Source organism: Barbus barbus (genome assembly GCF_936440315.1).
Source record: "Barbus barbus genome assembly, chromosome: 26".
Classification (NCBI taxonomy): Eukaryota; Metazoa; Chordata; class Actinopteri; order Cypriniformes; family Cyprinidae; genus Barbus; species Barbus barbus.
This window is the reverse complement of record NC_136754.1, coordinates 6,648,104-6,663,268: the sequence shown is the minus strand read 5'-3', so window position 1 is coordinate 6,663,268 and position 15,165 is coordinate 6,648,104. Positions and strand designations below refer to the sequence as shown.

At 37.0% G+C, this 15,165-nt stretch overlaps 1 protein-coding gene across 1 annotated transcript in view; it reads right to left on the bottom strand.

Annotated features, from left to right (window-relative positions):
* The window catches only part of LOC306846657 (potassium voltage-gated channel subfamily KQT member 3-like), a gene marked incomplete at both ends in the record, with an annotated part of 57,513 nt that extends 48,930 nt beyond the window's left edge, over nucleotides 1-8,583 (bottom strand). The window contains one exon of the mRNA XM_079380191.1: nucleotides 8,279-8,583. Coding sequence (XP_079236317.1) covers nucleotides 8,279-8,583 — 305 coding nt within the window. The remainder of the gene's footprint in view (nucleotides 1-8,278) is intronic.
* Nucleotides 8,584-15,165: the final 6,582 nt, after the last annotated feature.

Below are 15,165 nucleotides of genomic sequence, written 5' to 3'. Positions count from 1 at the left end.
TTTGTTACATTTATATAGCGATTTTCTGGGTACTCAAAGCGCTTTACATAGAAGGGGGGGAATCTCCTCAACCACCACCAGTGTGCAGCATCCACCTGGATGATGCGACGGCAGCCATATTGCGCCAGAACGCTCACCACACACCAGCTTACTGGTGGAGAGGAGACAGAGTGATGAAGCCAATCAGTAGATTGATCATTGTTCTGAATCCGATCCAGGCATTGGCCTTTACAAAAAAAAAAATTCAGCTTTTTGTTCAAAATGTAGCTTTGCCCACATCCAAGTGATGATAAGAAGAAAGCACAAAGAACAAAATGTTTTTGTTCGTTCGTTTGTTTAAAAGCAGAGGCTTGGTTCTTTCTTTTGACATATTGCATGTTCAGATATTCATACAACAAAGTACTCTGGGGGCCTTGAAAATTTTGTAAAAATTATAAAAAATGCTGGTGGTGGTTGGGTACTTAAAAAAAAATGTTGGCGTGGAAAGAGGTAAAAATACATAAATATCAGATACTTTTTAATATAATTATATACATAATAAAACTAGAAAAAGTTATCCATTTGTTCTAATTATGGATAATGGCTGGATCAATGGAGAGAATGGATTAGGTGGGATCACCTCCTAGGAGTGGATGGTTTTATTTGCTATAGAAAGCTATGAATCAACATTAATCAGCAGTGAAACTGGAAAGACAACGAGCTCCCATCTGAACCAGTCACAACCTCCCCCACATGTCCTCTTTCTCTCTATGGGTTGAAGGTCACACAGTCAATCACCACCAGGTGAGGAAAAACCCTGGACACTATCCTAGATGTCCAACTGACCTTCAGTTATCGTTGCATTGCGGCAGCCACCCGTTACTAGACTGGTTTACTGCAACTCACTCCTCATTGGCCCACTTGAATCCATCCAGCATGTTATTTTATAAGTCATTCAGCTGACACTTTCTTACCCAAAGCAACTTAACAATAAATTTATGACAGGAACTGCCCACCCAGAGCAACCCTGGGTGAAGTGCTTTGCTCAAGGGCGAAATAGTGATGGAGGATCCCAGTAGTTCTCCACTTTATGAATCACCACATCAACCTTCAGATTACTAGCTCAGATCTTTAACCATTAAGCTGCTACCACCATCCCATTTGGAAGCGCTGCAGCTTGTCATATTCAACCTCCATAAATTTTCACGTTATGTATTCGCTGAGCTCCCTGTGTTAGTGTGATTTAGCTGCCAGTATCAAATTCCACTTAGAGTTTCTAGCCAAGAGTGCAGTCAGTGGCCTTGGCCCCTGTTACCCACAAGCTATGATCAGACCCTACAACTCAGTCCGGCTGAAGGTTTTGACTTCATATATCCTAGGTAATATAAGAGTGTGGTTTCATTTAATCATAATTTCCCTGACTTATGTAATCTGCTTCAACCATTATTCATACACGACCTAACACCTTTCCAAAACTCATTTAATGAAGCACATGGAAAGTTTAATTAAGCCAGCGACTCTTCACAACACTAACGTCACCATCTTAATCTTCTGAGTAAATCAGCCTTATGCATCAAGCTGACATATTATACAAGATAAATCTCCAATCTTCTGTGTGTTCAAGAAAAGCGGGATGTTCTTTCTTGAGATATAGATCAAGGAATTTCTGAGATATGCTTTACAATTTCCTGTTGTACGTTGGCGGTCACTAATCGATAGCCAAAGGCAAAGTGATAACTCAATGCTTAAAATCAGACATATCCTGTCAAATTTTAAAGAGCAAGTATAATGGACATAAGAAATCCAAACCCTCTTTTTTACTGAGCTAAGTTGCTCTGCTGATCCCATCCCACCATTACTATATCAACTTATTGATGATTTACAAACCCTATTCTATTCTCTCTTATTCACTTCACAACTCCCCATCACATTTTGACTTTTGACCTGTCAGAGACAGCTTGGCTTTGGCAATTTCAGTTTAAAGATGCCAGACAGAGACATAAAAAGTGTGCTGGTTGGATATATTTTTCTAATATCAGCCGACAGTCCACAAGCACCCCATCGCTATGGGAACAACTGAGGCAATTATCTAGAGGAAGTTACCAATAGTTGGCTCACCCATCCAGCAATACAGCTAATTATGCCTCTAGAGGTGCAGCCTGAAAATCAAATGATTAATTATTGAAAATATCTATTAATATATAAAAGGTAAATCATCATTGTGTAGTATGTTTATAGTGTGTCCACTCTCTAATAACTTGTAGTTGTGTATATATTTATATAGTTTTAAATATTCTAATTCATTTCTAGATCTTAATTACATAGTGTGTATATATATATATATATATATATATATTATATTTTATTATTTCATTATGATGTATATATTTATAGTATATAGTATATATATATATAAGATTTTTTTTGTCATGTTTTTCATGTATTTTAATATATTGTGTATATTTATAGCTATACACTATATATATATATATATATATATATATATATATATATATATATATATATATATATATATACTGTATGTCATAAATAGCACAGGTATATTTGTAGCAATAGCCAACGAAACATTGTATAGGTCAAAATTATCCATTTTTCTTTTATGCCAAAAATCATTAGGATATTAAGTAAAGATCATGTTCCATGAAGATATTTTTGAAATTTTCTACCGTAAATATATCAAAACTTAATATGCATTGCTAAGAACTTCATTTGGACAACTTTAAAGGTGATTGTCTCAATATTTTCATTTGTTTGCACCCTCAGATTCCAGATTTTCAAATAGTTGTATCTCAGCCAAATATATTGTCCTATCATAACAAACCATACATCAATGGAAAGCTTTCAGATGCTGCATAAATCTCAATTTCAAAAAAATTGACCCTTGTGACTGGTTTTGTGGTCCAGGGTCACACACAAATATATACAGTGACCTCCATAAATATTGGAACAGTAAAGACAAAATTGCTGTGTTGTCTGTGGAGTCAAGACATTTGCAAATATGATTAAAAGATGAATATGAGACAAAACTACAGAATGGCACGTTTTATTATTAGCCGTTTCAACACATAGATGTTTTACCAAATAAAAAGAACAGCACTTTTAGAGTCCATCCCACTCATTGATGTGAGCATAAGTATTGGGACAGTTGAACATAAGGCAGATATAAAAGATTAAAAGCTATTATTTAGTTGCAGATCCCTTGCGCACAATCACAGCAGTGAGTCTGTGACCCATAGACATCACCAGACTCTTGGTCTCATCCTTTGAAATGCTTTTCCCAGCCTTTAATGCAGCCAATCCCAATTGTTTCTTGTTTTGGGGAGTTTCTGCCTTTACTCTCCTCTTCAGCTGGTGAAATTCATGTTCAATCAGATTTAAATCTGGAGATTGACTTGGGCAATCTAAGACTTTCCATTTCTTTGCCCTTATAAACTCCTTGACTGAACTGGCAGGGTGTTTTGGGTCATTGTCCTGATGCAATATGAAGCACTTCCCAATGAATCTGGTGGCATTTTCTTGAATATTGGTAGGCAAGATGGGTTTGTACTAGGGATGCACGATATTGGAATTCTGCCGATATTCGATATGCCGATATTTTTCAACTCATTTTGGCCGATATCGATGCCGATACCGATATATTTCCTTTTGTTTGGAAACAACACCAAGTCTCTCCTGTGCAGAAATTATAAGCAAAATATTATTAATTTTGGTTAGTTTTTAACAAGAACTTATTTATTAGAATTAAATAAAAAATAATAAAGGTTTTTTAACTGTACATTGAAGCTTTGAAAATAAATATAAATCAACTATATCAATCGCTGCATTTTTTCCCCCAGAAAGATGCAGTGTTAACCCTAATATTTTATTTTAAGATTTAACATTTGTAGATGGTCTAGAACAAAAGAGTTGTAAAAATTCTGAAAATCTTTTAGAGGTCATGATTTGTTTAAAAAATAAAACGTTACACATTAATGAATAAATCAGTATATATAAAATTATTTAATTTACAAGTGTCATGTTTGTGATTTTTTTTTTCATGTAAGCTATAGCTTCTGACCATTAAATCAAAACATACTTATTTTATTACATCAATTATTGCTTTATTTAATCAGAAACACAGTCTAAATGTTATTTGTGTAGGCTATTTTACTTTTAATTTAATTAGAAGTAGGCCAACTGCGCCCCTACTATTAAAACTACTTACCGAACGGGCATTAGGACCTGGGGGAGGCTGTCACTGCTGTCCCTGCTTGTGCTATAACTGTTTACTCTATCCCACACCGAACGCGTCATTCTGTACATGCCTTCACACATTAAATGCAGCGATCCAAAATAGTCAATCTATTCATCATTCAGACAAAACTTTGCTTCAAGAATGAGCCACATTGCTGACGTGATCTAATCGCTAGCACACCCTGAGCACATGCGAGTTAACCCCTTCCCCTTATCGGCAAGACATATCGGCATAATTTTGCATGTCAGGCCGATGCCGATATTTACATTTAAAGTCATTATCGGCCGATTTCGATATCAGTCCGATAATATCGTGCATCCCTAGTTTGTACCCTTCCAAATTCATTCTGCTACTGTCATCATACATTAAGTCATCAGTAAAGTTGAGAGGGTCTGTTCCAGAGGCAGCCATGCATGCCCATACCATGACACCACCTCCACCATGCTTTACAGATGAGGCTGTATGCTTGGGATCATTTGCAGTTCCCTTTTTTGCTTTCCCATCACTTAGATAAAGGTTCATCTTTGTCTCATCGGTCCACAAACACAGTTCCAAAACTCTTCTGGCTCACCTTTGTGCTTTTTTGCAAACTCTTATCTTGCCTTTCTATTTTTGGTGCTGTTCAGAGGTTTGCATCTTGCTGTGTAGCATCTGTAATTCTGTGTCAAAGTCTCCTGAGTACAGTAGATTGTCAGAGCATCACCCCAGCTTTCTGGAAGTTGTGGGTGATTTTAAAGACACGTCTTTTAGGGTTCATTTTCACAGCTTTTATGATTTGTCTGTCATCAACTACTGTTGTTTTCTCAGCTGATCAGGTCGTTGTTGGTTGCTGGTGGTTTCCAAACTCTTGATTTCTCCATGCCCTTTGTTTTTGCTATAGCTCTAATTGACTTCCTCTTTTCTTTTAACATCTAAATTGCTTGCTTTTCTCTTAAAGTCAGCTCCCTCATCTTCATCCTGGTTTGTGTGTGTCGTCATCGAATGCAAGATTCAGAATGCAGAAGTAATGGATATAACTGATGCGACACATTCCCTGCTTTTAATATCTGAAGAATTAATGCAACATGCTCACAACAGATAGAGGGATGAAACTCTAAGTGCTGAACTTCTCAGCTGGTAAAACATCTGTGTTGAATCACCCAATAATAAAATGTGACATTCTGTAGTTTTGGCTGATATTCATCTTTTAATCATATTTGTAAATGTCTTTACTCCACAGCCAACAGAACAATTTTGTCTTTACTGTTCCAATATTTATGGAGGTCACTTTATATATTTGTGTGTGACCCTGGACCACAAAACCAGTCACAAGGGTCAATTTTTCTTAAATTGAGATGTATGCATCATCTGAAAGCTGAATAAATAAGCTTTCCATTGATGTATGGTTTGTTATTATAGGACAATATATTTGGCTGAAAATCTGGAATCTGAGGGTGCAAACAAATCAAAATATTAAGAAAATCACCTTTAAAGTTGTCCAAATTAAGTTCTTAACAATGCATTTTAAGTTTTGATATATTTACGGTAGAAAATTAGAAAAATATCTTCATGGAACATATTCCATGAAGAAATCGCGTTTTTGTCTGGCGCATTCCAAGTAATATCAATCAATCTGCAGTTGGGTTGTTTTTATTAAGTAATAATAACTAAATACAGGCAATTAAAAAAATTTAAGTTCATTGAAAGTATGTTTTTTTTACATATTAAAAGTTTGTTTTATAGCAAAAGCAGATAACTCCAACAGTCGTTTTTTTGGCAAAAGCAGATAACTCAACATTTCATGTTTTAGAGAAAAAAAAAACACTCGTTTAATCTTTGTAATCTCCTCAGATGACAATGTAGATGCCTGACAAATGTTATTGTTGTTGTGATCATAGACTGTATGGATGTGATTACACGCATTGTAACGCGCTGCTTTTCAAGGTTCCATGAAAACGTTTCAGCTTTTATTTTCCTTTTACGCCCTGAAGAAGATATCACAGGTTCATCAAGTTCGTCAAAATTATCCATACTCAATCACTTTTAGTCAGCTTTGACGAAACTCCTCTCAGCTAGCACGTCTTTTCAAAGTGAAAGTAGCCTTGTCACCTGACTTGAATACAGCATGCTGATTCGCTAAAATGGACTTATCGGCTTCTGTTCAAAAACAACAAGGGTGCTTGTCGGCTTCTGCAGTAAAACATGAACTCGCGAAGCCTTGAAAGTGGACAATACAGGCATTTTTGACAAAGTTTGTTTAGGGTTCAGATCACGCTATAGGTGTAGAATGATGCGCAGCAATCAGCGCTTTTTTTTTTTTAAAGTGGCGTTTATCGGTTTTTGCAAATTAACTCTTCGTGTGTGTGTATATATATAAAATTAAAAGATGTGACAATACATACTGTATATACTATATACTATAAATGTATACTACACAATGAAATGAGTCAAATATACAAACATGATACATACATACACACACACACACACACACACACACACACACACACACATATATATATATATATATATATTTGTACTACACATTTTACACAGGGAATTAAGATTTGAATACTTATTCCAAAACTTATTTTATTGCAGAATTTATGTTTATTGCACTGCATATGTAATCTTTAAATTAATTTTGCACTATTTTTGTTTTCTTTCACTTTTGCAGCAGATGTTTTTATTTTGCTCCACAGAGACTATACTAGCAATGCTGGGATTAACAAAAGCATCAATTAAACTTGTTTGTTTCAAAAGCATCAATTAAAAAAACTATAAAAATGGAAGTCCCACCCTATGTTTAACAACTTAATTTAAGCCTTCCTCTAGATACACTGCTACAGTAGGGTGGAGGCAAGCTGAATTATTAACTGCAAATTGCTCCCAAATACACACATCCAGACACACAAACCACACACATATGCCACAACACTTTTCAGCACATAAAGAGTTTTTTAATCAATTATTCACATTAATATGCTGTGGACTAACCTCACATGATACAAAGGGCCTGGTTAAAAGCCCTGATACAGTCTGAGAAACCATACACACTGGGGAAAATCTGTGCTGAGTTGCAGATGCAGATTCCATGAATAATATGTTTGTTTGTGTGTAGACTACAGAGGTTTAGTGTCAAGCTTGGGGCTTCATCTGCACTCTAATGCCTGACAAAGAACAATTTCCACTTAAACAGCATTAACATGTATTCTTGCCTTTCTAAGATAAGAGTCACTTATGTGTTGTATGTGCTGTATAATCGCTCCACCAGTACTGATATCAGGACCACGGACAGCTCCACAGACCAGCGGCACTTTGTCAGTTTAGCACACAGTGTTCTTATCACAGCGCCACAATGATCACAGGCAGTATCTCTGGCTCTACAGTGAACGTATGGCGCTGTTATATGACCACAAACGGCTGCTAGACAGGTATAAGTGCTTTGATTTCTGGTCACTCAGCTCTAGTAGTAGCAGCTGGAGGTTGTGGTCTGTTTCAGCACCATGGAGATCTCCAGCACAAATTGGAACACATTACACACTTCAAAATGCTCATTGCAAAAGCACAAAACTCAGAACAACTGCTTTCCTGCTCATTAAAAGGCAAGCTATCATTCTCTACATAGTTACACAACTGTAAATATACAAAACTAGGGCTACAACCATCATAGACATTAAAGAGAACCGCAATTTTCATATTATTGATCAATCAGAATGTATTTTTCCAATGAATGACTCTTAGACTTTGACATTTGCTCCTTTAATCTTGAGTATTTGGTTACTTGTTTGTATACAACAATTCTAGCAGGATTCAGTAAACACAAATGTGATTTCCATGTCTTTGCATTTCATTTCATTTCTTTTTTGGGTTCACTTATCAGCTATTATAAATCTTAGGGAGCTTTATGGAGCTGCATTCACTGTAAAGATGCAGCTGGAACAATGAAAGGGGCTGTGCAAATAAATTGGATTGAACTGAATTGTTGTAATTTATAATTAACTGGGCTGTTCCCTCTGTGTGTGTGGGCGCTTTTGGGTGTGGAATGCATCTGGGTTCACTTACACAAACGCGTGGTAGAGGAGCGCCCATCCTCGTGGTCTCTCGAGCGCGTCGTAGATGAGGTTCTGAATCCGTCGCTTCCTGATATTATTCCTCTTCACGGGACGTGTATAGCCCAGGGGCGTCTTAGCGAGCAGACCTATGTTCTGCGAGCCCCGTTTGAAGTCCGGTTCCCTGCCCGAGCCGACGAGCAGCAGCGCGCCGTCCCGTTCCTGCCCCGCGCACTGCTCCAGGTCTGCGGCCAGCGCGCTCTTCCGCTCGCGCGAGTCCTCGGCACTGTTAGTGGCATTTCTGGACCTGATTCCCATGTTCACTGCTCTCGAGCCTCGGCGCCGCGCGTGTGGAAGTCCGGGATGGGGCGCATGCCATGATCCGGACAGAGAAAGCGCGAGCTCCTCAGTGATCGTGGGTCATTTAAGGACCTCGTTCAGGACGGGAGGCGCGAGGATGGGCTGTGGATTGAAAAAAAAACATTCAAATCTGTCAAAAGCACGCGCGCACTCATACATGACGTTCGGTTGCCGGAACGGTTCTCGAATGTGCATCCTGATGTGAACGGAAAAGCATACAAACAGAGTTTAATGCACTCCCATTCACCAACGCCACACCACGGCCGAACATACAGCGAAAAACAAACGAGTATTCCGATTCACGAGTCGGTTCTTCTAAGTGAATCTAAAAGATAAAGCGCGACCACAGTTATCCGATTCCCGAACGAATGACTCGTATGAGCCGATTCTCAAAGAATCAAATAAATACTTAAATTACTTTTGTCACGTCGGATTGGAAATTAAACAAGAACCGTTCATGTGTTGTTTTGTACTTATTGTAGGCATATGGCAACATGTAGTTAAATATAGGCTTCTCAAAATGATTTATGTAATCGATGATATTTTGTTTTAGAAATAAGTAGCCTAATTAATGCATCAGATATGTTACCATTTTTATTTTTGCTCAGTACTTTATATAGTAGCCTATACAAAAGTCGGTGCTATGTGCATTAATTTTTTCAGGAATTGTTATATGTTCTATTAAAATCTACAACGGTTTCATTATTTGAGACTTCTGAAGGCATTATGCAATAAGATTTCACTCTTTCCTAGTGTCTATAGGCTACTAATGGAACCGAAATCAGAACGCGAGTCGTTGAATTCATTACGATTCCCATATCTAATCACAAACGCCTGGTTAAATGGAAAAATGTGCGGTTATAAATGTCGATGGGCTCAACAGCGCTGACAAAAAGCATCTGGTTCATACGCAACAACGCCGTGCAACAATTGCATCGCCTCGGCTCGCGCCTGCAGCCCGTACCGGGATGAGCAACACACACGATGTCTGAAATCATAAATATAACGGCGGTTCTGCTGTCAGCTGTACACACACAAACACACACGGAGCTGCCTTACCGTATTCTCCGCGCGACCACATGATTGCTGATTGGAATTGTTCTCGCGCTGCCGTTGCTCGTTGAGATGAGGGAGGAGGCTTCAGACACAGCCGCGAGACAGAGACACACGTGACACACTACTGACATAGCATCTCTGCGCCTCGACAACACAATATTGTGCATGCCATCGCAACCCAAAACCACCAAGAGGCTGCTGGAGATGCTTTCACGTGAATCACACGGCGGAAGATAGCACACCCGAATTCCTCCCGGGTGGATTGCTGGTAATCTTAACCTAAACAGAGTCACAAAGTGCACATCAAAGATCACACTTGTGTTTCTACAGCAGTGGTTTTCAATCATGGTCCTGGAGGAGCATTGCATGTTTTGGATGTCTCTCTTATATGACACACCCAGTTCAGATCTTGGAGGATCTACAAATGAACAGATTACATAATTTAGGTGTGTTATATAAGTGATTATATGTATTAGTCTCTGCTATATATTATGCAAGAAGCAGAAGGTCAAATGGATGTCCAAATATTCATTATTTATTTATAAAACAGTAGGCGAACAACTCCTCGATGATCTACTGCATCCGCTGAGATTCTGTCCAGAGGATCTGAAAAGCATCAGATTAAAAAATCTGAAAGTGGACGGAAAAATGTAAGAGTGGCTCTTTTGCATAATAGTAAACATTTATCTTATGGTCCTCTTCAATTGTTTTTATTAGTTTTCATATGAAAAACACAAACAAACAAAAAACATACATTATGACATTTAAATTGACATACAGTGGTGGCCAAAATTATTAGAACACTATTTTCACCAGCTAAAAAAAATGGTTTTAAGTCAGTTATTTCTATCTTTTGCTGTAATGTGTCAGCAGGAAATATCAGTTTACATTTCCAGACATTCATTTTGCCATTAATTAATCCTGTGAGATTTTATTTTGCACAAGGAGTCTGACAACAGCCAGTACTCCACACAGAAATCTGGGGCCTCATTTATAAAGTGTGCGCACGCACAGATTTGATCTTAGAGTAGCCTATATACGCTTAAAATCCACGCCAATTCTCATATTTGTAAAAACTGGCTTTGACGTGGAAAAGCGCTTAGCGTCACGTCAGGGTCTGAGCAGACGTACGCACTTTTTCTTGTCGGAGTACTGCAGGTTTTTGAAAATGTAAGCTGTTCTCGCAGCTCGCTGTTCTAAATTATGATGATTGGTGATCTTTTATATGTTAACGACATTAATTAGGAGTCGTTCACAAGGCAGAGAGCTGAAGCCATTCAGTTGCATGCAAGTTCAAGATCATTTGCGATTCATAGATTTCACATCTGAAAGAGATGTGTACGTGCGTTTTCTGTTCGTTCGTTCATTCTATGAATCACACGTATGCATAGTCGAGAGATGCTCGTAAGATCAAATTTAGATCAAATGTTCTGCACATTTGATAAATGAGGCCCCTGATCTCATCATCATCCAGTCTGTCTGGAATGACATGAAGAAACAGAACAAACTGAGACAGACTAAATCCAGAAGAACTGTGGCAACGTCTCGAAGATGCTTCAAGAAACCTTCCTGCAAAGCTACCTGAAAAACTATGCGCAAGTGCAAACAAAAGTCTCTTTAAATGCAAAGGATGGTCACACCAAATGTTGATTTAATTTAGTTAAAAGAAGTTAACTGATAAAGAAAATCTATTTATGACATTATTATTTGACAGCATCCTCATTTTACAGCATTTTTACACAAGTGACTCAAACTTTTAACAGTACTGTAGCTTTGCAGGTATGCATCAAAATAGTTTTAAGGATTTAACTTAAATTTTTTAACTGATACCAACCAACTGAAGTACTATGTTTTTTAAACCTTTGTAATATACTGACAATCACCAAAAAAACACAGGTGGTAATGAGAAAACCACATGAAGATCCAAGCTTATCAAACGTTGCTTTTCCACAAGCTGAGATTAAAGGGTTACTCCACTCCAAAATGAAAATTTTGTCATTAATCACTTACCCCATGTTGTTCCAAACCTTTAAAAGCTTCGTTCGTCTTCGGAACACAATTTAAGATATTTTGGATGAAAACCAGAAGGCACCACACGGATATGTATTCTATGTTTATTTACTCTTTGATTTGAACGAAAACAGCGTATCTGTGTGGTGCGGCTGACACAGAACAGCATACTCAGTTTTCGTTCAGTGGATACTCTCCAAAATGGCTCTACGGTGACGTGGAGGAGACGAATTGTTGAATAAAGTCTTATTTTTGTTTTCTTTGCGTACAAAAAGTATTCTCGTCGCTTCAAAATATTCAGATTGAACCACTGATGGCATATGGACTATTTTGATTATGTCTTTCATACTTTTCTGGGCCTTAACAGTGTTATTTACTTGGCAGTCAATGGAAGAGTCACAAACCATCCGGTTTTCATCCGAAATATCTTAAATTGTATTCCGAAGACAAACAAAGCTTTTACGGGTTTGGAATGACATGGGGGTAAGTGATTAATGACAAAATTTTCATTTTGGGCTGGAGTAACCCTTTAATACCAACATATTGAAGGTGTCATGCAAACAAATACAAAGCACCATAATGGTAAAAAAAAACTTGACACTAAAATAATGCAATAAACATTCATTTATCAACATAAAATATAACATATAATCCTAATGTACATAACTGATAAGAAAAAAACTATTGTTATATTATACTTTTTCACTTTCAAAATCTTATATGTGTTGTCAGTTTGAAATGATAAAAACTAAGAACTTTATACAAACCCTCAGTGCAGGAACAGCGCATAAGTCTACACTCAGCATCAGATGGTTGCAGTGACATGTATCTCTCTCTCATTGCTTTGTGGTGCAAATTTCTCCTCTCACCCAGCATCTCCTGTCCCATGCAGAAAGCCTCTCTAATTTCTGCTCAGTCTGTCTCATACTGACAGACTGGAATCTGCAGATGCCTTGTATTTGTGCACATAAAGAAAAAGAGGGAAAAATATATAGAAATACAATTCAAGGACAGCATGCCTTCACTACCTGCCAACATACTGTATGACGTAAAATGAGTGGTAAATCTAACTCTTCAACTTGTCTCTTTTTATCCCATTCACACTATTGCTATATATATATATATATATATATATATATATATATATATATATATATATATATATTCAGTTTTGTTTTTTTAAGTGAAGTGAAGTAAGATATCAATGATAACGACAAACAATATTCAGCATAATATGATGTATACAGGAACACATTTCTGGTTTGGTGTTGGAGCATTTGAGCCTTACCGATGGGGATGTGGAGGTACAAAAGGCCAAAAAGGTTGGGAAACACTGCAATAAAGCACTCTAAACTGAAACAGAAACCGAGAACCCCACAGTGAAGCAGTTCTCAGGATTTCATTTATCATTAATGAGATTTACACTCTCTCTGAGAATTAAGTTTCTTAGGTTTCAAATCTCACACATCAGAGCAAATGCGAATATTCAGCACATACAGGGGTTTTTACAGTACACGTGCCGTCTTAACTAAGGCTGATTGTTTTCCTTTGTGTGCATACATGTGCATGTTTGTCAATTTGATTTAGATTATTTGGGGGAGTTTTTTACCTCATTGTTGGCGTTTTTTAGTCTCTCTTGTGCAGTGGGAGTATCTGACTGCTCTCTGCTGAATTCAGATGCTTTTTACAGGGCTAGTCAAGATGGCTGCTGAAACACACTCTCTGCACACACACACACACACACACAAAAGACCAGAGCTCTAAAATGATCCAATCTGTCCACAAAGGTGTAAATTCACATTGTTAAACTCAAAAACCACCGAAAAGCTCTGCTTAAATAAACTGCTTTATGGGACACTCTATGGTGACCCCAGTACCATATTAAATTATGAATCAAAACAGAATCATCTATGTTTTTGACCTATGTCATTTCAAATCCAGTTCCAATTCTCTTTTGGGACAAATCAGTTAGATGCAGGCCTACTTGATTCCTCTTTCTATGAACACAGCCTAAGATTACGGCTATAAATCTTTATGATTCATAAACCATAAATTTAAGTGCTTATGACGTCAAGCAGCTAGGCAAGATGCCGTTAACCTCAAAACGACAGAGAGCGGCCATAGTTTAGTTTAGAGAGCCTGTGCCACCACCATCTGACGTACACTTCCCTCTGGATGGAAGGATTCTACAGCTACAGAAAGAGAGAGAGAGAGATTGAGCAAAGACAAACCGATCAATAAAAGTGAAGTAACATCAGTTAGGCTCTTGGAAAGTCAGAGCAGACAGCATCTTCTCCTTGTCAGAGATTGGAGGAACAGCGGAGCCAAGGGAGTTGAAGAGGCAGTGAGGAGAGAAAGAAAAGAGAGCATCTTTGTCAGGGAGACAGGGGTTGAATAATTCAGTCTATGTCCAGCTGCTACATTAAATCATCATGTTTTATTCATCTGCAACAGTTTCCAAAACCTGACATTCGAATACATTAGGACAATAAGTCTAATGTGAACACACACATCTGGAGCAGAATTAACTTTTGGTGTGCAGTTCCTAATGTGAAAAGCACGTGAAGTGCAGTACACTTACAGCATATTTCAACCTATTCACATTTTAATAATGCATTTCACAAATGTTTTGGTTAAGAAATTGTCTGACAAACTGTGAATATTTATTTATTTATTTATTTTTTGCATTTATTTGAACAAAAATATATAGCAAAAACATAAATACAGTTAAATATAATTACAATGTTTTATATGTTTTATAAAATCTAATTTATTCATGTAATGGCAAAACTGAATTTTCATCATCATTACTCCAGTCTTCAGCGTCACATGATCCTCCAAAATTCATTTTAATATGCTGATTTGATGCTCAAGAAACATTTCTTATTATCATCAACACTGAAAATATGCTTAATATGTTTTTTCAGGATTTTGTGATTAATAGAAAGTTCAATATAACAGCATTTATTTAAAAATTAAAATCTTTTGTAGCATTATAAAATTTTTTACTGGCCCTTGCTGAAAAAAAAGGATTAATTTCTTACAAAGAAATCTTACTCATCCCCAAGCTTTTGAATGGTAGTGTATTTATGACTTATTTCAAAGTCAATAAATAATGAAATTTTTGTTCTTGTTATATATTCTTGCTTCCATTAAAACAAAGATGCTCTTTGGATTATCTCAAATCATAACATTGTTACAACATGAATATCACCATCAAGTTTTCCATAAACTTGTGGAGCTTGAGACACACAACCAAGACATTCATGTTAATTTTTCAACTCAACCTTTCAGTCAATTTTTTATGCTGATAATATAATTCATAAAGAAAAATGTTGTACTATATTAGAAAAGCAAAATATAAACCAACCCTATTGCCCCCCCACTGTATATTTTTTTAGAATCTGGTTAGCCTCAAAGTCATTAATTCAAATCATCTCTAAATGGTGCTCTTTCATATGTAATGGCTTTACT